Source organism: Acanthaster planci, linkage group LG03 (assembly GCF_054643075.1).
Source record: "Acanthaster planci isolate LZ-2023a linkage group LG03, COTS_SCS, whole genome shotgun sequence".
Lineage (NCBI taxonomy): Eukaryota > Metazoa > Echinodermata > Asteroidea > Valvatida > Acanthasteridae > Acanthaster > Acanthaster planci.
Window position 1 is genome coordinate 14,788,571 of NC_141779.1, and position 27,667 is coordinate 14,816,237.

The 27,667-nt window shown below is 42.2% G+C and overlaps 1 protein-coding gene across 3 annotated transcripts in view; it reads left to right on the forward strand.

The window, feature by feature from the left end:
• Window positions 1-272: 272 nt before the first annotated feature.
• LOC110991076 (uncharacterized) overlaps window positions 273-27,667 on the forward strand; it is a 31,998-nt gene continuing 4,603 nt past the window's right edge. The window contains exons 1-22 of one of the 3 annotated variants that reach the window (XM_022256213.2): window positions 273-403; window positions 6,074-6,231; window positions 8,929-9,186; window positions 10,637-10,903; window positions 11,258-11,521; window positions 12,125-12,388; window positions 13,346-13,609; window positions 16,219-16,455; window positions 16,697-16,795; window positions 17,287-17,382; window positions 17,630-17,725; window positions 19,164-19,253; window positions 20,153-20,251; window positions 21,294-21,386; window positions 22,155-22,247; window positions 22,370-22,468; window positions 23,157-23,210; window positions 24,356-24,471; window positions 25,091-25,155; window positions 25,448-25,626; window positions 26,038-26,215; window positions 27,279-27,470. In XM_022256213.2, the coding sequence (XP_022111905.2) occupies window positions 375-403; window positions 6,074-6,231; window positions 8,929-9,186; window positions 10,637-10,903; window positions 11,258-11,521; window positions 12,125-12,388; window positions 13,346-13,609; window positions 16,219-16,455; window positions 16,697-16,795; window positions 17,287-17,382; window positions 17,630-17,725; window positions 19,164-19,253; window positions 20,153-20,251; window positions 21,294-21,386; window positions 22,155-22,247; window positions 22,370-22,468; window positions 23,157-23,210; window positions 24,356-24,471; window positions 25,091-25,155; window positions 25,448-25,626; window positions 26,038-26,215; window positions 27,279-27,470 (3,290 nt within the window). In that variant the 5' untranslated portion in view covers window positions 273-374. Of the gene's footprint in view, window positions 404-2,189; window positions 2,665-6,073; window positions 6,232-8,928; window positions 9,187-10,636; window positions 10,904-11,257; window positions 11,522-12,124; window positions 12,389-13,345; window positions 13,610-16,218; window positions 16,456-16,696; window positions 16,796-17,286; window positions 17,383-17,629; window positions 17,726-19,163; window positions 19,254-20,152; window positions 20,252-21,293; window positions 21,387-22,154; window positions 22,248-22,369; window positions 22,469-23,156; window positions 23,211-24,355; window positions 24,472-25,090; window positions 25,156-25,447; window positions 25,627-26,037; window positions 26,216-27,278; window positions 27,471-27,667 lie in introns of those variants that run through there. The other 2 variants (XM_022256212.2, XM_087134866.1) reach the window with 2 other exon arrangements.

The window sequence follows — 27,667 nt, forward strand, 5'->3', positions numbered from 1 at the left end:
TAAGCTTTTCTGCTCTTACAATTCGTTTTCAGACGGGCATCTTTTGCGGTTACGTATAAAATACAAAACATGGATTTTACCCGATATTTTAAGACATTGCCCCGAGTAAGACGTTTGCATCATATTTCTTTCACCCAAAACTGTTTAACATTTCATGATAGATAGTGTAATGTTAACTTGTTATCACTGGGTCTTGATTTATCACTCCGTAGGACATCACTGATATGCTGATGCTATATCATCACACCGATACGTCACCTTTGAAGAATGGCGGACAAAATAGGAGGGCGCTATTTGGTTTGGGTAAAATCTCTTGTATTGCTCAAAGTTTACCAACGTCAAATAGCGCCCTCCTGTTGTGTCAGCCAAAATAGATGATGAATCGGGAGCTGGTGCCTTATTGGTAAGTGTACGCCTCAAAGCCCCCATTGCATCAATTCTGCAGAGTGCACGTACTTCACAATCACCCGCGGTGCAACAATTACCACTAACAATGCGCTGCATCGCTACTAAATGCCCACTTTATCATTGCTCGTGATATAAGTTCAGTATTCATCCTGACACTTTGGAATCGATGTTTTCTGTTATACAAATACGAAGCCAGCGCTGTTGTTTAAACAATGAAAGATCCTGTGCGCACTCTTTGTGTTTTATCGTTCGTTTATAGTCTCATTACTTCTTGTGGGACTTTGCTTTTCAAACGTTTTCTATTGCACAAATGCTATTGAGTGATAATGGTTTCCTTTCCCCATTTGGAGCGATGGCATCTGAGGAGTGCAATGTGGTAAAAATTAAGTATAAATTCCATGCTTGTTACCTTGCCCGTTAATACCTTGCTACTCTATATAACCCAGCATTATTTTGAGTCCATGACTGTAAGTGGTGAAGTTGATGTCTGTCCATCGTCATGTGTAATTTAATTTAAATTGGTGTTAGTTTCTATTTTTTAACGTGTAACATACATGTGATGTGTCTTAAAATGAGAATCGGGGACTGGGGCTCTCTGATGTCAACCAAAATAATTGGCTCAATCTTGCTAAGGACATTCAATATATGGAAGAGCATAAAAACGACAAATGACATTGACAATTGCACACGACGCGCTGATAAGTTTCGCAAGTTTGCAAGCTTGGAAGACCTTGATCAAGGATCATTTGTCAACCAGTGATAGATTTTGACTGTTAACCTGTGCATGAAGGCCTGAAGCCGACCAGTAGCTGACAGACAGTCGCTGATAGAACTTGCCCCAATAAGCTTATACTCACAAGGCATGCGCAAACAATGCACGAGCATTGGCGGTAGAAGACGACGGTAGAACTTATCACCTAATTGTATGGGTGTCCGTGCTAGAACAAAACAAAATATGTCCCGAGAATATTTTAAGGTGATTTTTTTATCAGTGATTCCCCTCCACCACCAAAGGTAAACTTCATCTTTGAATTGGCGCGGTGAGTGTTCCGCGAGTGGTGTTTGTTTGCTTCGATGGGTTACTGATATCAAACAAACACGGTCAGGCCCAACACTTGAAGAGTCGGGAAAGGAATGCTCCACATGTCGAGGGCACAGTGAATGAGGATGGGTGGTTCCGATGAAAAGTTTGCCCACCATTTTTAAAGATAACTGTCTACAATAAGTCCAGTACAAGGTACGTTATTAACACCACACGACAGAACTGCGATGCAGTAGTTCTGATACCAAACGGAATTTTTTTCCAGGTTGTAACCGCAAGTTCTTCTTTAAAGGCCGGTTCATATTTGACGCGAAAGCGCATACGAACGCGAATTTGTCAGGTGAGATCAACACTTCGCGTTACAAATTCACCAACGTTGAACACATTTCAACTCGAGCGAAATTTCGCTGCAAAGTTTTTGTGACGTCAAACTCGCTTCGCTTTAACAATCACCCTTGAGTCCGAACCGGCCGTGTAAGAGATCAATTTTGGGCGAAATGTTCACGTTGGAGGTTTTCCTCCAAAGGAATCACAATCTTCCAGTCCTACCAGCATTTGTCAAGCTGCAATTTGAAGCTTAATTGGTAATATCTTGCGCTGACGAAGTAAGCCTTTCCTAGACCCTGTTATTAATTGGATTTTCAGCGTGAATGTTATTCTAGCTCGTGGACTTTGCCCATGTGGCTTATTCCGTTGCACCATTAGTTCAAATCGACGCGTCCAACACCATGAACCATTTTATGCATGCATAATGCTGCGTTGCCTTCCCAGGTATACAGCAGCTGCATGCTAGTTCTCGGGTATCGTTTCCCGACCTTTTTAAAAGTCCGGTTGCAAACGATTGGATTTATAAACAATGTCGACTTCCCTTACAAACAGGTGTTATTTTACTTTTTAATTCCCCGTGTTTTGTGTTCTGCGTGGTGGGCGTCGTAATTGATTACTTCAACCTTTGATATTTGTTCTGTTTCGATTCTAACACCTATGCACAAACTCTGGCTTCTACCTGCACAATTTTGGAATAATTTTTCTACGGTTGCAATGAGATTTTGTAATAGCGATTCGACACGACGCCCGCCTTCTAAGTAAACAGGTTCTGCTCAAAGGTTAGTCTATAATTTGTCGACGACAGTAGTCGTGAAAGCAGGACCACTGCACGACAGTACCCTGTGGGATGAACGAGACGTGTGAATTAATGCAAGGCTAAAAGCAAGGTAGGCGATCTTGGGATCGTTTTCAAGTTTGTTATATTTCGAAGAGGAGTGTTTTTCATATCAGTTTTAACGCCACATTTTGCATAGTGATTAAACCTGCATGCTTCCTGTGTGAACAAAAACCAGGGACGTGAATTCATCACGACTCAGACAAATACCTGAGGCGTACCCCTCTTGTTCTCAATAATGGAGAAATTTCTTTAGTACCATGGTCTTCCAACTACGAAGTTGTACACGATAGAAGCTACACGACTGTGCCAAGGACAAGGTGCAACAACATTACCTTTCTGTGTTGTAATTCTCAAGGCGCTCAGACATGAGTCCGTTTGTAATGTTATTACCTACATGTGCATGTTAAATACCGTTCGGGCCATTCATTAGGCATGACGTAAAAAGCCTATGGGCGAGGTATGAGTTGGACATCTTGGTCAGGTGTCCTATACGTTATACCTCGTATACTTATATGAATCATAGCGTCACATAACGAACAACATTAACAGGAATTAGCGTGTGAAATCGTTCATCATGGCTGCAGCTTCGTACCACAGAACACGTACACGAGACTGAATGATTGCCATCTATTCTTTGGCACATCGTGCATCATTTTATGTACGCCGACACCATAGTGTGGAATTCCCGGTTTATTTCAGGCTGAAGAGGCCAGATGTACTATGGTGCGTGCAAGGTTACACATGCTACTGGTTTTTTAATTGTGTGGTTTGCTCTTCAATTTTTATGTTTTAAAAAAAGTTTACATCTGCTGGTATGGTCATAACTTTATACGACAAGCCTTTTTTGACGTCTCTGATATGCTGGCCTATAACGGACTAACCACAGGACAAAAGGCAAACGAATAAATAGGAACATTCGTGTTGTCGATTCTCGGTGACAGTGAACAAAGTAGGCCTATTGGATGACGTTTACGCATTAATTTCGAGTTAATTTTGCTGGGACTGAAAAAGGAATTGATGGAGACAGGAGTATATATAGTAGATGCGTTGTACACTCCTCTTCTTAACGCCCAAAGTCAATGGAGGGGGTCGAAGCAAAGTATGTTGTTCCTTAGGCATACATACATGTACTTCCGAATACCAATTTCAGTTTGTTTTGAAAGTAAAATCGTGCTCTTTGCACCAGAGGACGCGTTGACCGCCGGCTGTGCTTATTGGGGGTCACCTTTTAGACATGTTTCCACGGAGAAGAAATGTATCAGGGTATAACCCTGTGGAGGAAAATCCAACCAAGGAGATATTTTCATTTATTTGTTTTGGAGTAGGGCCTAGCCCTGCCAAACATCCGCTGAATTACATCTGAAATCTGCACAAATTACCGACACAACCTTTTTCTCAGAGCATGCCGCAGCAAGCCGTTAAGTTCCTTTTATTTTGACGGTGTGTAACTTGCAGGGCATTCCAAGGTTCAATTAATGACTCTGGTCTGTTTATTTTGCCGTCATGTACGAAGAAAAGATATGAAGCTGTATGTACTTTGTACATCGAGAACATTTTCTGGGTCAGTCATATCCGAGTCACTGTGACAGTGATAGAGAATTATGTGTTAAGCAGTATTGGATCTGTGTCGCTTAATTAAAAATTTTGCAAACTATTTAAAAGCAAGTCTTTGATTTTTATTTCATTGTCTGATTAAAGGGGAATCTATCGGCCATCGGAAATATTGACTGAATTTTTTTGAAACATTTAAACATGCCAAAAAGACACGTTCAATTTCGATATTGATCTGTCAGTAAACAGCTAAGATATTTTTAGAACATGCAAAGCCTTACACTATTTGTTTGTGTTTAGCCGTGTAACCGAGAGGAACTGTTTACTTAATGTCAAAAGATCAACTCGAATGATACAAGTTCAAAGGCACTTTAAAATCCGCTGAACTGTGGGTCTTCTTTAAAGTACTCAAATTGTTTGCGAAGAACCTAATACCATCGTGAAATGTCCCCCCAACAGGATGTATGCCGCAATAAAAACCGGGGCGTGATTTTTCTGGAGATGACAACAAAATATAAATCCAGTTGCATAGATTGGCATGAATACATTGTCAAAGTTTTTCTATTGAGAAACATTTCAAAAGTGAGTAAGAACTGGACAATTTTCAGACTTTGAATGGAATGGCTCAGAATCATGCTACAACTGAAATGTGCCGTTTTTCCTTTGGTAAACAAAACAGCAATTACTTCCAAAATTCTTCTGCACTGGATACTTCATCAGAGCTTGCAAGGACGTATAAACTTAAAAAAAAAACACCGAGAATTGTTGATACCTTAAGACTTATTTAGCCATATTTGGCAAATTTTTTAACGGTTTTGCTGGTTACGTACATGTCAGAGATATTTTTACTGAGGAATTTTTTAAAGGACGATCAAATGAAGAGGTGTCGGAAGGAGCTTTGTTTAGGATAATGTGTATATCCTTAGGACAGCACTGTTGCTTTGGTTCCAGATAACAGTTATTTGACACATCTGTTTATATTGGTCGAAAATCGATACTTCTCATGGCATTTTCGTGCATGCTATATATAATACATATCGATACGCTCCCAAGTTCTGAGGTTTGCAGTTTATTCGATGAACCTTTTCTTTCTTTTTAGCATGTGGGAAACTAGCACCAAACATGAATGATCCTTCAACGATTATTTAAGGTGTACCAGTAATGCACCAGTCTACCTTGAATTGCACTTGATTGCATGCTATATTGTATTGTGAACATTTTTATACAGACAAACTAAATAAGCGGAGACGGTATGCCCCTCCCACCCTTTTGATTGCTTTTTGTTCGTTAAGTGGCGTCAATTTTCATGTACAGACACCTACAGGTTTATGTAGGCCCCTTATACTACCTGCCAACTGTACAGGCAGCCACGTACTGTTTACCCATCAGAAATAATTAATGCTACGGTGAACATTCATCAGATATGTACATGTGTCTTATTCGATGAATGGGTGTATAGCTGATCACACGGTACCGGGGGTAGTTACTGGAAAGGTCGAGTGCAAGACTAGTAACTGCAAATACTGTACAGATCGAAACCCGAATCCAGGTGAACAATACTTTAATTTTCTACATCAGGTATGTTCACTGCGCCTTTTTTGGAACTTGGACACTGCGTACATGGCAGGTTAAATTGGGTCATAAATAAAATTGCGTGCGAGTAAATACCGGTGTTATGTCGCCATCCTTCCTTTTTTCTGTTTTTTTTTTCTCCCCGTGAGTTTGCTCGTTACAGATTTATTCCTTTTTGCTCGCAGTAAAACACTGTATTTCTCTTTTTGGGGCTAACTATTGTAATTTCAGGTTCAGCTGGTCATGTGTGAATGTTGCTTTCATGTGGAATGATTACAATGTTGTTAAAAGCAAGATGTTTGTAAAGTGAATACAGCTTCATATTCGTGTTGAAGGATTACCGACAAGAGAAAGCTGTCTGAGGAATTCGCCGGATCTTCGTCTTGTTTCACTTTCACGGCTCTCTTCCTATCGTGGGGTATGTTTCCACCAAAGTGGACCGGCATTGTGGTGTTGTGTTGCGTCTTCACGGTGCACGTGGCTGCAGCACAAGGTATGTACTTCCTGCCTATAAGCGAACCTCAAAACCCCGCGGTGAGTGAAAAATAGATATTTCACAACTGGAGGAGCGCTGCTGCGATTTAATTAAAAAACGGTTCCCAAGTAGGGTTTTAATCGGTTACTAGGTATCTCGTAAGCCTATAATTTGTGTTGATGTATGCTTGTCCTCACTACATTATGCTTATAAGGACCGCAGGACCACAATGGATCGAAATACTTGTACATATGCAACTGCGGTCGATGGTTTGGGGTGATTTTAGACTGGCATCGTCACCATGCCAGACACGGATGGGGGTTGGGGGTCAAAAACCCAACCCCAAAATGTAAACAAATTGAGGGAAATAATACAAAATAACTGAATTAAATTTTTAAACAAGATAGCACCCCGCAGATTCTTCTTATGTGCACAAGGTTACAGTGTTACAGAGGGGAGACTATAGTCCGTGAAAATTAGACAAAGCTCCGGCCTACCCCGCCCCTCCTGAAGAAATTCCTGGATACGGCCCTTCATTTAATGGTGTAAACATTAATACCATGGTGTAAATAGGCACACACTGCTGTTCGACTCCTGATGCTCTCAGAAATGCAGGAGAGTATACCTCCTCAGTCACTCTTGCAGGGTTTTATAAGTCGGTTTCCCAATGCAAAGTTAAGGTAGACTAAGGAAGACTAGATGTTGCAGGGGCACCTAGTGTGATTTGTACTGGTCGTGGTCACCAATACCAACTGCGTTCCAAATGCCAGCGAATTCACAATACATGTAGTGCTTCTGTAAGAGTTTGCAACGGTTGACCAATGCGCCGTTTGAAACGGGTCGACAGATTTCGCGCGTGATAGGCCAACGCGTTGCAAACTCTTGGAGGCGGACTGTGTTGTGAATGGCCCGTATTGGGTCATAATTGGATGCAAAAGACATTGCTTGATTCTATAAAATGCGGATTGACATCCTGGCAAATCAGTGAACAGCCTTTTTACTGAAATGTTTTATCATAAGTATATCTTTTAATTTTGGTAAAGTAGATGCCAGCTGTCCAGATGATATTATTCAAAGGCCGGATTCTGGATCGGACACTGCTATCGTAAAGTGGAATTTAGAACCATCAGCCAATGTAACTTGCCAGAATGAAAATGACGCAGACGTTAACTCAGGGGATAAATTTCCAGTCGGAGTGACCAAAGTAACATGCACACATACTGAAGAAGAAAACTGCTCGTTCAAAATCACAATAGGTAGGCCTATGTACATTTCAACAGTCGGGGCGGGTTGGCGGAGAAGTTCTTTCCTCGCCTTTCACCTCTGCGCCTCGGGTTCGATTCCCAGCTCGGTCCACGTGCAGATTGGGTTTCAGTCCCTATTTCCGTGGGTTTTACCCCAACTTGCCCCAATGACACGACCGTCTATGTAGAACCCTCGAAGCCCGATGCTTCAGTAGTCTGGTCCCCACTGCCATCAGCAACTGATGATGTAGATCCTTTAAACCCAAACGTGACCTGCAAGAACGAAAATAACCAGGAGGTTTCTTCAGGTGATAGATTCTGGAATGGTGTGAACACAATCACATGTGCTGCTAATGATACGGCAGGAAATGAAGGACAATGCCTTTTCAACATCACTGTCAAAGGTAAATAGGTCTGTACCTGTCTTTATCAGGGTTGAGCAATGTATGGCAAACACTAGTGGTGAGGACGACTTACATGCAGCTTGCTTCGAGCTCAATGTGATGAAAAAACCTACTGGGCCCCGTTGGTGTTTAGCATCTTTTAGAGCTCCAAAGAAAGTTCTAGCATTAGTGCTTATTGAAAACTTCCACCAGACTTCATGTCACAAGTGGCTTAGTTCAGAGAAGGATAAATAACATTCTGGAATTTCCTAAAACCAGGGGCGTAAATCCTGGGGGGATGGGAGGCATATATCCTCCCTACTTTTTGAGGTGGGGTGGATGGGCCATTTTTATCACCCCCACACTTTTTTTTGGTGAGCAAAATAATAAAGTAGATTGTGAAAAAGTTTTCAGACGCCTATGATTCAATTGCTTTCAATATCACGAAAAAGGGAGAACAAGTTTAGAAAGCCACAAATATACCCGTTTGGATACATATTGTAGATGTACATTGATATCATGAATATCAACCTTCAAATAGTCATATTGTGTTAACCCCCCCACACACACACACTTTTCCCATCCCTTATTCCCCCCACACACACTATCCGACACAAATTCACGCCACTGCCTACAGTTACAGTGCAGGTGGTGTATATGTAAACTTTTGGACCAGCTGATTTTTGCATATTTTCAAAACGAAAAAACCTCAATTTTAAAACCTAACTTGGGTCTATTGTTTGTGTGACAAATAAGTTCTTATTCCAGTGACACAAACACAGAAAGGAACTGGTTTCAGGAAGTGAGTCCACAAATATTTAAGTAACTCATTGTTTAACCTTTTGCTTCAACTGTAAGTCTAGATTGTTAGTATATCCTCAGCAAAACTCGTTAATGGACAAAATTCCCTATGTTATGGATTTGTATTTTGTCAGTTCAAATTTTTAAGATTGTAAAGTGTCATTAATTTCCAAGCAATAAGAAGGGCTAATCAAGAACAATCTTTGAATGTATTTTATTTTCTGATTTCATGTACACGGAAGACAGTAGCCTGGTCAGTAATCTGTAATGTATATTTGTTATTTCAGATAACGAACCGCCCATCTTGAGCTGCCCTAATGATGTCATCAAAAAGCCAGACTCTGGATCGAACACTACCGTTAACTGGGATCCCCAACCATCAGCCAATGATACAGTTGATGGTGACTTGAACGTCACGTGTCAGGATGCCAGTGGTAAAGAAGTTAAAACAGGGGAACAGTATTCAGTTGGTGAGACGATAGTAACATGCAAAGCTAATGATAGCAGTGGCAACGAGGGAAGCTGCTCATTTTCGATCAAAATAGGTATGTGCCATTATCAGTGTCAGTTTGGTAGGCCTATGCTTTATATGTCATCAGTGAGATCGAAGTGTTCGTCAATGATTGCCGTTTCTTGGGGCTGTAGGTCCATGCATCCTTTCCAGTGAACGGTTGACAGAAGTATTACTTTGTTTCTACTTTACAGCAGAAGAGAGTGTATAATTAAGCACATAAAGGTCACACAGAAGTTCACGTGTCACATTTAATGTGCTTACACGTATACTCGCTCATGTTGAATTAAGGCCAACAATTATGAACCAGAATGATAGGTAGCCGTTTTTTCTTCTTCAATGTTTCAAGTAAAACTTTTAACACCTGTTTTTATTTCCTTTTGATTACCTTCAGTTTCCATTTCTTATGGCATGACCCTCTGTTTATATATATTATGGTCATAAACTTCTTTGCATTTCCTCATATTTGATATGCACGTCTTTTTTTCAAAGCATCAATTATAAAGGGCTGTTGGTAGTTCATGGGAACTGACGACAAAATTACTCAAGACATTCTGTGATAATGCTTCAGCTGACGTAATGAACCAAAATATGGTAGCCTCTCGTAACCAGCAACCAGATTACATGAACTCGTACACAAGGATGAAGTTTTATCCAAAATCTCTCTCCTATCGCCAGTACCGCAAATTATCACTTGAATAATTGGCTAAGTTGAGCCAGGTTCAACTTACAGACGTTCAACCGATTGCCTGCGTGTACGTCAGTGTACGTAGTTCAAGCACCACCATGCTTCACAGCTGACAGTTTTTCGTCGCTGCCTTACCCGCACGGTACGGAGAGGGACCTTATTCCCTTTATGTTTAGCAGAGAGAGAAGAATACTTGTCCAGAGGGAAAAGTACTTGTCCAGTTTAATATTTTACTGATTGCACTCACTCGCGAGGCACTCTCTGGGCTCTTTGAAACTAAAAGCAAACTGTACATATAGGCAGGGCCTTTTCCAGAGTTGGATTTGCGATTTAATTTTGGTAAATATTAGCGTTTATCCCTATCATTTTGGTTACACGTATCTTGCTATAGAAAGCATTACCTTTTCGTCTTAAAAATTATTTTGGGGGAGGATGGAATTGACCTCTTCATGCTCAGCAAACAGTGTGAAGGCATGAAGAAACAAAGTTTAAAATAACCGTTTACAAAAAAATCTCCGTACTCCAACAGCTGATATCGTTTGTCCTTTTGCTGCTCTGACTAGGGTACTGTTAACTCATTTAAACGTAGAACAATGAAGCACTCAATCCTATATGGTTAGCGGTCCCTGCGGTATGGTTTGGACTGTAGGGGCGGGGAGTAATCTCAACACGACGCGAAGACAAATGAGGGTACTTTACATTTGTATCGCCCAATCTCGCAATCGGCCTGGACTAATGAGAAGACACAAAATTTGAGACGGAGGTAGAAAAGTTCTTTCCATTTCTTTTTTGGTAGATAATGTAAGCCCAAATGTTGCTTGCCCAAATGGCGCGACCGTCTATGTAGAACCCTCGAGGCCCTACGCTGCAGTAGTCTGGTCCCCACTGCCATCAGCAACTGATGAGATTGATCCTCCAAACCCAAACGTAACCTGCAAGAACGAAAATAACCAGGAGGTTTCTTCAGGTGATAGATTCTGGAATGGTGTGAACACAATCACATGTGCTGCTAATGATACGGCAGGAAATGAAGGACAATGCCTTTTCAACATCACTGTCGCGGGTAAGGTCCTTTTCTCACGTTAAATATTAAACTGGGTGTATGCGGTGGTCAAGGGATGATAAAAACACCTGAAACATCTCCAGGTAAATGTGCCTTCCCCACCAGAATAATGGCTGCATTACTTGTGACTTCATAGCCTATGTGACGGTGGAAAACAAGTGTTATTTCGGCCTACCCCAGAAAAGAACTTCCTTGTTTACTGTGTGGCCACCGCGGCTAGACATTAACCGAATGATGTGGATTCATTCCAGGCGTCGTGTAAGCGAGATCAGCTACTTTGTTTGAGACATTGTATAGAGTTACTACTGATCACTGCTTTCACAATGAAAATTTATTGATTTACATGTCTTACAGATAATGAAGGCCCAAGTGTCAATTGCTCCCAGAATGTGAAACAAAACGTTGATCCCGGAATGCCGAATGCGAATGTCAATTGGACGACCACACCCACAGCTTTTGATGTTGTGGATGGGGATCGCGATCCAGTATGTAGAAACGCATCGGGTAACGTCGTGGTGTCACCGGGCATTTATCCGGTGGGTGTCACCGAAGTGACATGCACTGCTACGGACAAGAGTGGCAACGAGGGGAACTGCAGCTTTACAGTCACAGTGAAAGGTGAGCAATATCTCTCCATTCGGCCGTGTGGTGGCCTCTTGACACTTTGAGTGACATTCACGGAAATCCATATTTTGATTATCTGTGAGGGTTTTGCTGAATCAACGACGAGTTTTGTAACTTGGTATCTTACATCACTGTTCATTTTCTCATATGCGTGGTCAATGAAAACTTTGCGCCAACCTGCGTGAAAAAGTTGACATCTCGCACAGAGGGAACTCTGAAAGTTTTATCCCGAGGAGTACTGAGAGCAGCGGTAGATCCATGTCTCTGATAGTGAAAGGAATGTCCAGTTTTCTCATCCATAAAAGAATCCTAAACCCACCCCCATCAAAATGTGCCTTCCCCCACCAGAATAATGGCTGTTTTACTTGTGACTTCATAGCCTATGTGGCGGTGGAAAACAAGTGTTATTTCGGCCTACCCTGGTAAAGAACTTCCTTTTTTACTGTGTGGCCACCGCAGCTAGACATTAGCCGAATGATGTGGATTCATTCCAGGCGTCGTGTAAGCGAGATTAGCTATTTTGTTTGAGACATTGTATAGAGTTACTGCTGATCACTGCTTTCACAATGAAAATTTAATGATTTGCATGTTTTACAGATAATGAAGGCCCAAGTGTCAATTGCTCCCAGAATGTGAAACAAAACGTTGATCCCGGAATGCCGAATGCGAATGTCAGTTGGCCGACCACGCCCACAGCTTTTGATGTTGTGGATGAGGATCGCGATCCAGTATGTAGAAACGCATCGGGTAACGTCGTGGTGTCACCGGGCATTTATCCGGTGGGTGTCACCGAAGTGACATGCACAGCTATGGACGAGAGTGGCAACGAGGGGAACTGCAGCTTTACAGTCACAGTGATAGGTGGGCAATATCTCTCCATTTCGGCCGTGTGGTGGCCTCTTGACACTTGGAGTGACATTTACGGAAATTCATATTTTGATTATCTGTGAGGGTTTAGCTGAATCAACGACGAGTTTTGTAACTTGGTATCTTACATCACTGTTCATTTTCTCATATGCGTGGTCAATGAAAACTTTGCGCCAACCTGCGTGAAAAAGTTGACATCTCACACAGAGGGAACTCTGAAAGTTTTATCCCGAGGAGTACTGAGAGCAGCGGTAGATCCATGTCTCTGATAGTGAAAGGAATGTCCAGTTTTCTCATCCATAAAAGAATCCTAAACCCACCCCATCAAAGGGATGGTTATACCTTTTCTGAAGCGCTTGCACTTTCATTTCGTAATAAAATTGCAACCATGTCTCCGCGGAGGGGGACTTCCTCCCTCCCCCGTGTACGCCACTGACTGGGAGTACTTACTTTTGGAGCTGTCCAGAATCGTTTCTGTAATGTGCGAGGAAGCTTGAAGACTTTTGAAATGCAGACGAGCAAAAACAATACAGATGGATGTTTATACAATATTAGCCAGTATATACTCTCAACAAGTCCAGAGCTTACACTGATTGGTTCAAATAATTGTAATTATTGTGTAAGACTATTAGAGAATTTGACAGAGATAGCACAAACAAGGATTTACACTAAAAAAGAAATAATGGAAACAGATAAGTGTGCATATTGAAGCGAAAAAAAGTTGAAAAGAGGCTTGTCTTATATGAGTCGGGAATTCGGGCTTTTTTGAAACAAATACTACAGTGATTATGATATATAAGGCCTCAGATGTTGTCTTCGTATTTCTGCTATACATACACACCTGCTAGTATTGCTGTACTTTTTACATCACGAATAAACGATTTTATCAGTCATTTCCAGCTGCGGCTTGTATCTGATTGACTACATTATACTGAACAATTTATCTAACAGATAATGAAAGCCCTAACGTCACTTGCCCAGGGAGTATAGAAGAGAACTTGGATCCTGGAATGGTGAATGCGAATGTCAGTTGGACGTCCACACCCACAGCTTTTGACGTTGTGGATGGGGAACTCGATACAGAATGTAGAAACGCACTGGGTGGTATTGTGCAGTCACCGGGCATTTATCCAGCGGGTATCACCGCAGTGACATGCATAGCAACGGACAAGAGTGGCAACGAGGGCAACTGCAGCTTTACAGTCACAGTGAAAGGTGAGACTTTTCTCCTGCCGAATGAGTATGCTCATTGTTTGTGGATTGTCTGCTATGCTCTTCTGAAGAGACCAGCACACACGCTTGCGTGCTTTTGTGATGTCCAGTCAAAGACTTGCGTTGTAGTTGATTTTAACATTTTAACTCCAGCGAATTTGCTGCACGGCAGGATTTTCCATTCTCTCAATACGTGTCCAAAAGTAGCTCAGCACTCCTAGCGGCTTTTTTTTCTCAGAACCTCGCTCTGTAAGACTCTTCACTCTCTGCTATCAGCATACGTCATGTAGGCCTATGAACCGCTGGCGCACCCAGAAATAGCCATGTGGATATGTGGGTGGGGACACCCCTCTCCCCCGAAGGCCCCTTTCCGGGTGCACCGTTGCATTTATTAAGGCAGATGCATACCTGAGGTGCATGTGAACGCGAGGCGAATGTTTAGATTCAGTCCCTTCCACCTGGAAGACTTCCACAGCAAATGCTTCGGGACATCGAATTGGCGTTGGCGTTTGCTTTGTTGTCGTGAGTGAATCGGCCTCTGAAAAAAATAATATCCATGAACCTAGGATAGTGTGCTTCGGTTTGGTTGGCGGTGACCGTGGTGGGTGCCACTCAGGGGCACATATTGGGGTGACCATGGTGGGTGCCACTCAGGGGCACATATCGAGGTGACCGTGGTGGGTGCCACTTGGGCACATATCAGAGTCTTTAGATGAGGTGCTGAGATGGTCACGGAATCGGGTTGATTGTGGAGAAAGTTACACTGCGCAGTCTGTGCCATCGGTGAAATTCAAGCAATGCTGATGATAGGGGGATGCCCTTTTGTTTCTGTTCGGAATACATGTAATTTTTTTGAGGGGGGATCCTGTGGTCCTGTCAGAAAAAGCGGGGTGTCCCATCTTCCATGATCTACTCCCTTGATCCCACTTCTGAGTGCACTATACAGTCTTTCTTGATCATGTAAGGAGCAAGGGTGTTGGGGGATTCGCGGCTCGTACGGGGACTGTGCATGCACCTGAGCCTGTGCAGCAAAAGTCCTCGGCACAATGTCCAACGACTTGACCATTACGAAACATTTTTTCTACTGAGAATAGAATGAATGGAGGGCCTCGTCAAGTTAAAACACTGCATGGGTTTTTAGAAATGTACATATTTGATAAAACTAATAAAATAAGATATTTCTATTATCTAATTAATTATGAAGCGAGTTGATATCATTATAATCACTCGTTTGGTGTGTGAGATCGTGGAGAACTGGTCATATATTTATTTTTTCAAGACATTTGCCTGAATTACAGTGGTGCAAATTTGTGCCGGAAAGTGGGGATGGTGGTCGGGGATGGGTGGGTGTGGGTGTGTGTGAGTTTGTTTCTGCATTCAATTGGGGACCCTGAACAATAGAGGACATTAAGGTCCCCGATTGACAGAAGGTCCCCGATTGACAACTGTGTACAAAACATATGGGTGGTCTTCTAAAAAAGTTAAAGTACAATAGGGGGGTCCCCAGTTGCAGGCAAATACACACTTTAGTGTGTGTGTGGGGAGTTGACTTTCCCGGCTTTGGGATTTGCAAAGCGGGGGAGGGGTGACTGCCCCCTCCCACGAATTTTTTTGTTTTTAACAAACAATACTTCATAAGTGAGTAGAAAAGAAAGTAATCGGCATATTTATCAAATACGAGCACCAAAACCCTATATCATTAGTAATAAAGCAAGGATGTTGGGACTGTGAGTAAGGCTTTCGATTTTTTTTCTCCCTAAACATTATGTTGAATGAGCCCAAAGCCGCATTCGAGTTTGAATTCCCCCCCAACCTGCACCAAAAGCTGGATATGCCGCTGGGAAGTGCGAAAAAATCTCCACAATTCACTTGAATTGAACCCCTACCTCAGACAATGGGAAGATGTATACAGGTATACTCCCCAATCCCCAGGATTTACTCCTGAGCTGAATAAGCCACCTGCGAGTTAAATTTGAATAAAATCTGGTACAATGTGTTATCTTACTGCGCATAAACGTAACAATTTGAATTCCCCAGACTAAAGACATTGTTGCTGTTTCTCTTGATTCGGGGCAAGCTCTTACATAGCGACCATCATCTCTGGAATGGACTGGGTCCTTTGTGCCATTCTTATCCATTGAGAACATTGTACGGAGGCCAGGCGTCTCTTATGTAACTAAGCAAAGCTTGCCCCGAATTCCGAGGTATAGCGACAAAGTTTTTAGTCTGGAGAATTCAAATGGTTATGTTCACGTGAATTTAAAGAACTCAGTGTATCCGATTTCATTCAAATTTAACTCGCAAATATACCCAGCAAGAAATGAGACCGAGGGGTACCCCCCAACATGTCCAATCCCTATACACATTCCAGACTATTGTTACTTAACACATCCCCCAAAGATGTCTGAAAGGAATTCCCCAGATTCCTGCGAGACAATGACCAACACAAAGCGGGGGGGGGGGTTCTCTCCGTCTTATACCTTGCTGCATATGCTCGCAAATGGCTTGTTGCCTCCTGTCGCGTCCTTAAACCTGACCAAAGAGAGCAGTTTTCTCCATAAACGCAGACCAAAGTTCCATGATTCATTTTCAAGAGTATCATGTTTTTCCAGATAACGAGGCACCAAACATTACGTGCCCAGGCGATAGAAGCGTGAATGTGGCCGAGGGTAAAACCACCGCCGACTTGACTTGGGTTTCCACCGCAAAGGACGTAGTGGACGGGGAACTGGTCGCGTCTTGTGTGCCCCAGCAAGGAGAGGAATTCGCCAATAAAACTGAGGTTACCTGCACGGCAACCGATTTCGCCGGCAACAATAATAGTTGCTCTTTCACAATCACTGTAACAGGTCAGCATTAACGCGTGAAATCTGGTACTGTATAACAGAAGTTTCGAATTGAATGACGTCTAAGATATCGAGCCTAAACACGGCCGTATTTGGCGCCTCTCTATCGAAAGAGTTGTTCTCCTGATGCTGTCTTTTTAGTTCTCCTTAAACCTTTAATTCTGATAAACATAGTCAATTGTCGTTGTATTGTCGATAGATCAACTGTAATTATTGTTCGTCACATTTGTTCTTATCCAAACAGTTGACGGAAAAGATTGTGAGGGTCAAAATAATTGTGTTTGTGGCGAAAATGGCAAAAACTGCTCCTGCAAGGAGAATTTTAGTGGACCAGACTGTTCAGGTGAGTGCAAGCAGTTTGGGTTTCGGAAGGCATATTTCCCGCACCAAATCAACAGGTAAAATTCCATCTAACGTCCCTGATTTCATTGTCCTTAACTGAATCGGGTTCAAATCAGCGGCCGCCAGTGCGAGCAACAGGTTAACCGGCACTAAGGCTGCAGTCTCGTGGTCTTATTATTTTAAGAGGTAGCTTTGGATCCGAGTCGCGTTCAACAACTAACCTGCTGGGCTTTTTGCTCCGCGCGAGGAAGTATTGCCATTATGCTTGGGAAACGCACGTTACAAATACTAGAACTCATGGAAGCAAGTGGCATGGAGAAGAGCCCGTGTCTTTCCCAGAAAGGGGCCAAAACGTGGTTACAGTCGTATACCCAAACAGGAGACAAGCCCTACTACGAATGATGTCATAATTACGTTTTGTGCTAATCGAGTGCAGGGCCATCGTTTGAGTCTGGTTGTTTGCAGCTCACCTTTTTTTTCATTGACGTGCAGTTTTGGACGCAGCTGGGTGTTCCTCGACAAACACTTACTGTGATTGCTCGGAGTCCTGCATGTGTAAGCCCGGTTTCAAAGGTCCTCAGTGTAATGGTGAGGCGGACCTCATTGTTTTCTCATTTTATTGTACGAATTCAGATATCGTTCATGTTATAGGTTATATCGTAATTGCTCTAAAAGTTATACACGAATTGGACAGACTTGGTGAATATAATGGATGTGGTATTAATTGTTTTTGGAAATAACAACCCCCTTCAATAATTTCAGGCCGGTGTTAAGGAATGAGGACTTTGTGATTGAGTTGCGGATTGTTTGATTATGTAATGGTTGTACCATACAGATTGCAAGGGTTGTATGAATGGAGGGTACCACCAGGACATCGCAACGTGTCAATGCCAGTGCCCAGGCGAAGGTTTCGAAGCTCCACTTTGTTCTGGTGAGTACGGGAAGGATAGAGTTTCCTGTCGTTTGTTTGCTTTCCTTTTCCTTGTGAACCTTAAAGAAAAAGTGGAAGTACAGGGTGTCCACATTCCGAGATAAAAATTCCTGCTCTGGCAAAACTAATTTATATATGGAAAAGAGAGGAAAAATCTCTAGAAAGGGCAGAATGTCCTCTTTGCAATGGTATACCGCTTGTGATGTCACTGACACAGATGAGTGAACAAACTAGACCGATGTTAAGGGTACTGAAATCGGCACTGTGACAAGTTCGCATATTTGATTAACAAGGATCAACCATGCAAGTGTGCGGAATCCCAAATGCCATTTTTCTTCGAAGGAAATTGAGATAGGTTTAAATAGACAGGACTCTCTTTCCCATTATAAAGTAGCTTTGTAGTAATTTTCATCCCGGTATACCTTTTATGTGGACACCCTGTGTACCTGTATATTCTCTGCATATTTCCTTTGTTGGTGACGCAGTATCGAATCCAGAAGTAGGCTTATACCACTACTTTACAACCAGAACGCCCCGGGTCGACAAATTTCGCGCGTTGTGATTGGCCAACGCGTTTCAAACTCTTGGAGGCGCCACTCATGATTTTAGGGGGTTGGGTGGATGCAACAAGTTAGAGAGAAAGATGCAGTATAAAGACTGACAAACTGAAAGCAGTTTTGCAGTTAACGTAGCCTACTTGTGGTTATTTCTTTATAACAACGGATGGAGTGGTCAACATTTCGTCATTTGATTGTATGACAAACGAGCTACATTCATTCATTTTATCCATGACCCTATGGGGAAGTGAACCAGTCAGGCATAAAGTAATTCTTTTCTTCGAAATCTTTGTTACGTACCCGCTTCATTCATACATGCATCAATAGTACACAAGAATTATTTCTCAAGTAACCATTTTTTTCGGAATAGTATAAGAAGAAATTATCGCCTCAGCCCTATAACCCTTATGTGGCGTGTGTTTAAGATCATTTTGCCCTGTTAGTTTGAAATGTTTTTTGAGCGGGGCGTTTGATACTAAAGGGTGTAAAATTTTCTGTTTTGGGGAAGAGTTTATCCCAACCCTTTATTTTCGATATTGTGTGCAAATAGAATGGCTTAATTTCGAGTATTTAAAAAGATGGAAACTGGTTGATGGTTTGCAGGTACACCTTTGCCATAGCATTGTACACTGCATTGCGTGCTTGCAATGTCCTCCAATCTCATGATGTATCGTGGATATCGAAAATTTTTGTTTGGAGCTATTACATAAACAGAAATGCCATACATACAATGCAAGGGTTTTATTGGAAAAAGTAGCTTTTGTTGTCAAATAGTATTTCATTTATCGCAAGCTAAAGAGTTGCTATGCAGTGTTGTACTTTCAATTCTTACTCTTTACATCCTTTTCAATTGAACATTAATTAAATTACCATCGCTACAGGATGCAAGGAGTGCGTAAATGGCGGAAATCAGAATCCAGATACCTGTGTATGTGATTGTCCAGGATTATACGAAGGCGACCTTTGTGATTGTAAGAATAGTTTCTTGTTTTTTACAAGTTGTAGCAGCCTTCAATATACAAAATACTTTTGTTTTGAGAATGTTGGTGTTCAAAAGGCTTGTCATTTTCCCTTACCTTGAATGGTACATTGCTGATTCTTTGAGTTTGTGGTCACTTTGAAAGATAGCCAGACATTTTGCAAAAAATGTAAATACTCGAGTCAGCGACTCGACTCGAGTCACAATTTTTGGTCACTCGACTCGGATCCCAACGGATAAATGAATCGATTCGACTTGAGTTACTGCGAGCACATTACTCGTTACGACTCGAGTCCCACATCAAAAGACGTGACTCAGGTGAAAGCTGATAAGACTCGAGTCTGAAACATAAAAGCAGACTTGTTTGCGAAAAATAGTCGCAGTGACTTACAGTGTTGGTTGATAATGTGCATGTTATGTGTTACGATCATTAAGAGTTAGATGTGATGCGACCACATATAGAAGCTCAGAGGTAAATTTTAAAAGTGCCAAAAATGATTTTCTCTCATGTTTTCTTATAATATTGTGTTCAAATATTGGAGACTCGAATTGACTCAAGCTAATTACTTGACTCGACTCGACTTTTTTTGCCTAATGACTCGACTCGAGTCAGTACAATAAAATGACTCGATTCGACTCGAGTCACAAAAATTAGTGACACGTCACAACTCCTGACATTAAATGCATTTCCCCCAATATCCCCCTTGTTTATTTTTTAACGTTTTTTAAAAGAATTCAACAAACATCGTGTGCTTTCAGCTTTTAATTTAGTTTGTATTTCACGGTGAAAGTTGAGATAAAACAAGCACATTCTAGATCTCATTCTGTGACACCTCAGTTATTATTGATATTGGCTCTTGCGATGCCCTGTTGTTTACGTCAACATTTCAGATTGTCCACAAAATACCCGGTGTGAAAATGGCGGGACTTTGGACAACGCTACCTGCAGCTGCGACTGCCCTTTTCAGTGGACTGGAAGGAATTGTTCAGGTAAAAATCAGTATTACATCCCGTGCTAAGAGTTGACTAACTCCAGCCCAACCCATGAAATGTCTGTGCCATTTCTTGAGGACCATGCATTTAGTAGGAAAAAATTAAAAGCTCAGCCTGCAAAGTGCTCACGAACTCGAATAACCTAAAATGAACATGCAGATGTAATAAATAATTTTTTTTTCTATTTTAAATCTGTTCTGCTTAGAAAGTGTAACTATTTTAAACTTGAAGTGTTTTTGATAAACAAAAATTGTTGAAATAAACTAAGCGGGATACACACAGATGCCAAACTGAAGGTCGAATATGATTTCAATAATAATGTTTTCTTTATTAAGCACAAATTTTCATTCATTTGTGTTCAAATACGCTGTCCAATAATGATATGTTAACTGTAATCCACCCGATGGCATACAAGGGCGCGTCAGGTAGACGCCAAACGACCCATCCACCTATATCTAACGGGGAGACGATAAGAAGCAGTTGCAGTTGTGGGAGGAAAAGCCCATACAAGAAATTTCTGGGTGAAACCCACGGAATCAGGTAAGGGGTGAAAACCCAATCCACACGTGGACCGAGCTGGCAATAGAACCCGGGCAGCAGAGGTGATAGGTGAGGAAAGAACCTCTTCGCAAACCTGATCCCCAAATTGAACATGACATAACTGTGATGCTTTCTCATACTGGTGTACACAAAATTGACGATGAACCGCAGAATTTAACATGCTGTCGTGATTCGACAAGATTGTTCACTCATGTAAAAAGTGTCGAAACTCGTGATGGTGGGCTTCGTAAAAGTTTATTCTTTTAAATTTACTGGTCTATAAATAGTCTCATTTAGTAAGTGGTAGAAGAGAACAAATATAATTATCATGTTCTTTGAAATCTGAAGTTGGGGCAAGGCTGTGTGAGTGCTGTGATATTTCCTCACAGTGATCTGCAGTATGAAAAAATTTGTGGGGTCCGTCACAAGCCTCCCTTTTTCCCTTTTCACCATGTACACGATAAGCCAGTTCCCACGTGCAATGACATTTCCCCGACAGATTGCAAGGGCTGCGAAAATGAAGGAACAGGCCAGAATGCCACAACGTGCGAGTGTGTTTGTCTCGAAGGGTTCCTGCCACCATTATGCTCAGGTATTACGTAGTTTCTAGGCACCTGCTCGCTTCTGTTCAGTGCTGTGGATGGTCTAGAAAGTGTACAGATAAGTGGCGTACATTTATGCTGGAAATGGGGGGAGGGGACACGGAGACGGAGAAAGGTGGGGGGATGACATTAAAATCTGAAAAGCGGGGGGTGTGACAAAATATGACTCTTTATTGAGATTGGTGTTCCTGATATTAATGTACATCTATAATATGTATTCCAAGTGGCATATTTATGTTTGTAAATAGTTTTCCCTTTTTGAGTGATATTGAGTGCATTTTAGTCGTTGAAAATCTGAAGAATTCGTTACAATCCAATTTTCTTCCAAATGTCTCTTATGATTAACAAGAGACACATAAAATGAAATCTGAAGCCTGATTATATTTCTGGTATAAATGCGGCAAATTTTTACACAGTGCTGAAGATCTCTGCAGATGGATTTTGATACAGTCGTTTGCTGGCTGGTGTTGCCATTTTAACAAGCAACAGATAGTGACCATTTGCCGAATTTGAGCGCATAAGCACAAATTAAGTGGAAGGGCGAACATACGTGAGTAAACTTTACAGCCCCCTAAATCTGCCAATCTTCCAAATTACGGCTGAACCAATGGTGTGACGTCCCTTTAATGAGGATTTACAGAGACGTCACTCCCCTATAGCTCCGAATCGGTACAAAATGGGAAGAGCTTTTAAATGATATCTGCAGTAAGTCTCTTTGTCGCGAAGTAGCTAAAAGTACTTTGACTTTGCCATATTAGATTGCGAGTCTTGCAAGAATGGAGGAGCATTTCAAAACGACTTCACCTGCGCCTGTGAGTGCCCCGGCTTGTGGGGCGGTCTACTCTGCAACCGTAAGCCGTACTTTTGGTCTTCCTGCAATAAAACTCAGCAGCGACATTCATATTGCTTATTATTTGAGGTAAAATGGGAATACCCTGGAAAGTCAAACATCCCTTTGTTTTTCATTGTGCAGTTTGTCCCAGTGGTAATGTCTGCGAGAATGGCGGCGAAATGCAGAGAGAGACATGCTCTTGCCAGTGCACAGAAGAATGGACAGGGAGTACCTGCACAGGTAAATGCCATTGTCAGTTAAAGTTGGTGTTGCGCTCGACAGCTCAACACCTGTTGGCTTGTGCAGGCGTGGCGTACTGATAGTGTGGACCTCTGCACTAAAGAGGTCCACGTAATGGAGGGCGAAGTGGCGTTGTGTGGACTCGCACACTTCCACACAATGTTTCCCTCTCTCTGGGTATTAAGGTTATCCGTGGTAAAATGAAGAAGAAAAGTCCAGGAAAAAAACCATCAAAAATCCAGCTCAAAATAGTTATCCTAGCGGGAGATGAGGAGCATCTTCCCCGAGTTAGGCCTACTTTAACCACGGGAGAACAAACGAATGTCCACACTTGGTATGTGAATGGGTGGGTTTTTAGGTGTGTAATTGAGGTTGTTTCTGCATTCAATCGGGGACCCTGAACAATAGAGGACAATAAGGTCCCCGATTGACAGAGGGTCCCCGATTGACAACTGTATACAAAATATATGGGTGGTCTTCTAAAAAAAATTAAAGTACAAACAAAAGAGGATCAATAGGGGTCCCCAGTTGCAGGCAAATACACACATGCACGTGTGTGTTTATGTGCTCTGCTTGATAGGCTGAAGCCACTCGTGCATCTCGTTCAATGTGATGTTATTCGTACGTAGATTTCGTGTTCTATTTGTACCAGATTAAATTGCCAATTTCTGGTCTCATCCCTTGGCAGAGCCTGTTCCTACCGTACCTGATGACGAATATCCGGACCCTCCTGCTGGGGTCGGTAAGTCAAGGGAAGGGATACTTGTATTTTAGTGTCTTTTTTGGGGGTTTCCTGGCCCGCACTGGGGATAACCATGAAGAAGAAAACCCCTAAGGATAGCCTTGCAATTTACGGTGCTACTTTACAAACTCTCATTATTTGTGTTCCAAAAGAGTTAGTCTGTACAAACAAGCACAGGAGGTGCAGTATTTTTATACTTGGGAGTGACGCAACGTTACCTTGTGCGGGCTTTTTGCTACGTATGTGGCATAGAGGGAGTGTACACTAGTCATTTCAGTAGCCATCGTTAGACGCCCAAATGCACTCATGCGGTTGACAAAGTCTCACACCACGGAAATAAAACTGCCCTGTATCTTCATTCCACTTTTTTTTAGTAATTGATGTTTTTTTTTTAGTAATGATTACAAACGTGTATAGAGCCCTCCGGAATGTGGTGCATGGGCAGCAATTTCATGAGGGGTGAGGCTACATTTCGGGCTCTTTGCACAATTTCTTGAAGGAGGGGAATGGAAGAGACCACGAAAATTTTAATTCTCTCATTACCGTATTTGAAAAATGGCCTCTTTCATGAGGTCTGTTGCCCCTGGATCCGAACCTGTTACTAAACGTGAGTGTTACGGCTTCTCTCTCTCCAACCCTGCCACTGATGAGGTGCTTTGGATTGGCGATCATGGCCTCTTTCATGGGGGAAATTATTGTAGTTGCTTTTTTAATTGCGAAGCGACCACTCACAAAAGAGTGATTGAGTACAATGACTATCACAATTGCTTATCACCATTGGCTGGGTTGGTGCCAAATGATGGCGTCACCATAGTTACCAGATTCGTCTCTGTATAAATATCAGTGATATTAGCTATATTGTAGCTGCTTCTGCCGTTTGTAGGGGCCAAGTGAACTGTGATGCGCCACCATGGGTGCAGATTGTACACTGTGCTATACCCATTCGCCTTTTTTTGCCAGGGAAGCAGTTTTGTCATGTAACAATGGGCGAGAGGCCATTGGGAGTAGCGCCATCTATTTTCAGGCGAAGTCCAGTAATACAGCGCCCCATGTCACGGATGATATCCCATCTCCACGTCTCTCGTTCCGATAAACTTTCATGACTCTTCCCTCAACAGTTTTCATCTCGTCCTTCTCTTTTTCAGAAATTGAAAAAAGGGTGGTTTTCGAAATTTCAGTGATATCCGTTGGGGAATGTGATCTTGGCAATGGCACGAATTCATCGGCTTGTGTGGGGCTTGTCGAGCAATTCACAACAGAGGTATGCAGAGTGTAAAATAAATGTGATTAGTTTGCATTGGCGATTTGTCTTGTGTTCATTCCGTGCCTGTTAATTATGTTGAATGTAGCACTTTCAAAGGACTGACTCAAAGAACGGTGCTGTTCATTGTCTGAAAACTTCCGAATTACGATTTGTACTGAGTTTTCGAGTATTCAAATTAGGCAGTGGCAGTGGCGTAAATTTGTGCCGGAAATTGGGGGTGTGGTGGGGAAAGGTGGGGGGGTGACGTGCCCAGCTTAAATTTGAAACGCAGGGGTGACCATAGGGGGCGATGTTCATGATACAAATGTAAATTTGTAATATGCATTACATTCATGCCGAAACATCAGCATGGCATATTTATGGCTGTTGAAAATCGTGTTCCCATTTTGAGTGATATTGAAAACATTTTGGTCGTTGGGAAGCCCGAAACATTCATCACAATCCGCTTTAATTTTTTTTCCACACAAAAAGTGTGTGCGGGGGGATGATTCAACAGTCCATTCCCCCCACATCAACAAGCGTGTGTGTATGGGGAGGACATATATAAATAACCCCATCCCCGGGATTTACACCCATGCAGTCTGAAAACTGACTTCAAGCTTTTTTTCCACAATAGGTCGAAAAAGAATACGAACGTTTGGCGGGCTTCAAGCAGGTTGAGATCAATCAAGGAGATTTAAAGTGAGTCTTGCGAAGCTAACATTTCTTTGAGACCAAATTGTGGTTTCATATAGCCTCTACTATCGATACAAATGCACTGCATGTTTAATGCAACACTGTAAATGCACAATTTTCTGTTTGTTCTTAAACAAATGATAGAGAATATGATTCTCTGGTTTGATTGATATCGACGTAAATGAGTTCACACTGTTATGATGAAACCGATCCCCACCGGTGCTTTAGCAAAAGCGAAACGCGAGTCATTGAAAGAAAAAAATGAGACTAGTCTTGTTTGATCGGTTAATTTTGCCAGGAAAGGGAGCGTGATTGTCCCACACGCGGCCATCTATGACTACGGCAAAATGGCCCCATCAAAAAGAGGACTGTCGGCTTTTGATCTGTATCGAGAGACCGTTGCCACGGCAGTGGCATCGGGGAAGTTGGGAAATCTTGAGTTAGACAGAGATTGTATGAATTGTGCAGCACCTAAAGGTAAGAATAGAATAATTAAACCATGACAGAGTTCGGGATCGACCTTTCCTGCACAGGGTTTTCCGTTGTTGAGTTCATATTCCTGTGCAGTCGAGGGTCCACCTTGTCTGCCGCCTCCTGAATGGCCAAGGCAGTGATGTTACATAATGATGTTGTCCCATGTTATCTTCCACTTTCAAAAAGACAAAACCACAACCAAAAAGCATCTGAGGACTTTTTAAAATTCTGATCCGTCCAAAATGTCCTTGCAGATATCGCCTCGATGTATTTTAGGTGTACCTAACTGTCATAGAGAAAAACTTTCAGTCACAACAAAGCGTGTCCAATGATACTGTTAAATATGCAAAAAATCTTATGCAGACAGGATGTAGCTTTCTCCCTTAAAGTTGGATATTAATGTTCTGATTCCAGATGAGACCGACACGTGTCGTTCAACTGCACCGACATGTGCTACCGGTTTCCAAGTCGTTGAAGAGCGAGTGGGCAACTCTTGCTATTACGTTTGCCGCGCAGCCTGCAAAGTCGATACGGATTTCTGCCAGAACGGCGGAACGTGCAGCCAGGATGCAGACGGCGTGAAGTCCTGCAGGTGGGTGCACGGCGTGTACATTGTGGCACGAGGAATCCGAATGGGTAATGTGCTGAAGGGGATGGGGAGATGGAGAGGGAGTAACCGCTCCCCTGCAGCGTGAGGAACTTCAGTCAACGGAGAGGGAGGGAGGGAAGAGTGCCTGCCTCGCAACTGACCTTGTTCATAGGTCGGCCATATTGAATTGAAAGCGAGGTTGACTTTTTTAGTTTGGGTACCTGAGTGAAAAATGAAGGTAATGGAAAAATTGTATAATACGGATTCATTTCATTTAGGACGATGGATAATTTAAAATGTGTGATTTATTGTATCTCAGCGTATTAACCAACATTTACAAAAAAATCAAAGTGAGGTATGGAACCCTAAATAGTCTGGCACCACCCCAATTTGAAACATTCCATTGAATAATATAGATTCAGGGAACGTAATCAAATTGAGTCCTGGTGAATACGGTTTACTCTCTTTGGAGACGATTGAAATTATAAAGAATCTTGTTGGTTTTGGCGTGAGGTGATGACCAGGAACGCCAAATGTTCTGCAGAGGGTCTTGCTACAAAGGAATGGGAGAATGGCAAACGTTTTAAATGTACCAAGAATAATTATGTAACCGGGCAACCAAGGGGCAGAATGCAACGGGCAGGGCATTTTCAAAGCTACATCAGGACACTGGTACAAGCAACATATCAAGACGGCACAATGGATCACCAAATGACAAAACTGAGACGGTGGAAATATAGGTGATAAAACTATTTTTGCAATGTGTTGCCAAATGTATCCCTTAAAATTTTTTTTTTCGCTGACTATAACAAACCACATAATTCTATTATTGAACCTAAATGGGGCAATTTCCCTTGATAACTGCTGAACGAACCCCGACTACGCGACTGGACAAGAAGCATAGTCGTAGGACGAATACAAACTACAAATCTCTTGGTTGTAATTTTTTAGAATATTGTGAGGTCTGTATATTTTGAGCGATAAAAATCATTGGTCTTGGCCATGAAGCTCTGCTATTTAGGAAAACATTATGCAGCATGTTGAAGATTTCTTTTGTTGTAAATAGATGCCCACAGAATTCAGAGTTCATGTACCTCGGTGTCAACTGCCAGCTGAGGGTACAACTTCTGTGGCTGTACGTCGGCTGCGGGATCGGTGGAGCTGTGCTCCTGTTCCTCGTCGTCGCCTTAATCTCCTGCGTGGCGATTTACAGAAAAAGAGCTAAGAGGATCGAGGAGGACGATGAGAGTGAAGAAGGGTATGCTCTCCTTCCACCTCGCAAAGCAAATCGATTTTTTTTTCTTTAGGCCACCTTGCGCATTCCACATTTTTACGCGCTTGCGCAGGAGAATTTTTCTTAAAGCATTGTCTGTTACAAGTTTGGACATACTTGGGGAAAAAAGCCGTAAAGTTCATAACAATTTCCATATTGCAAGTGAAGATGGCAAAATTAGT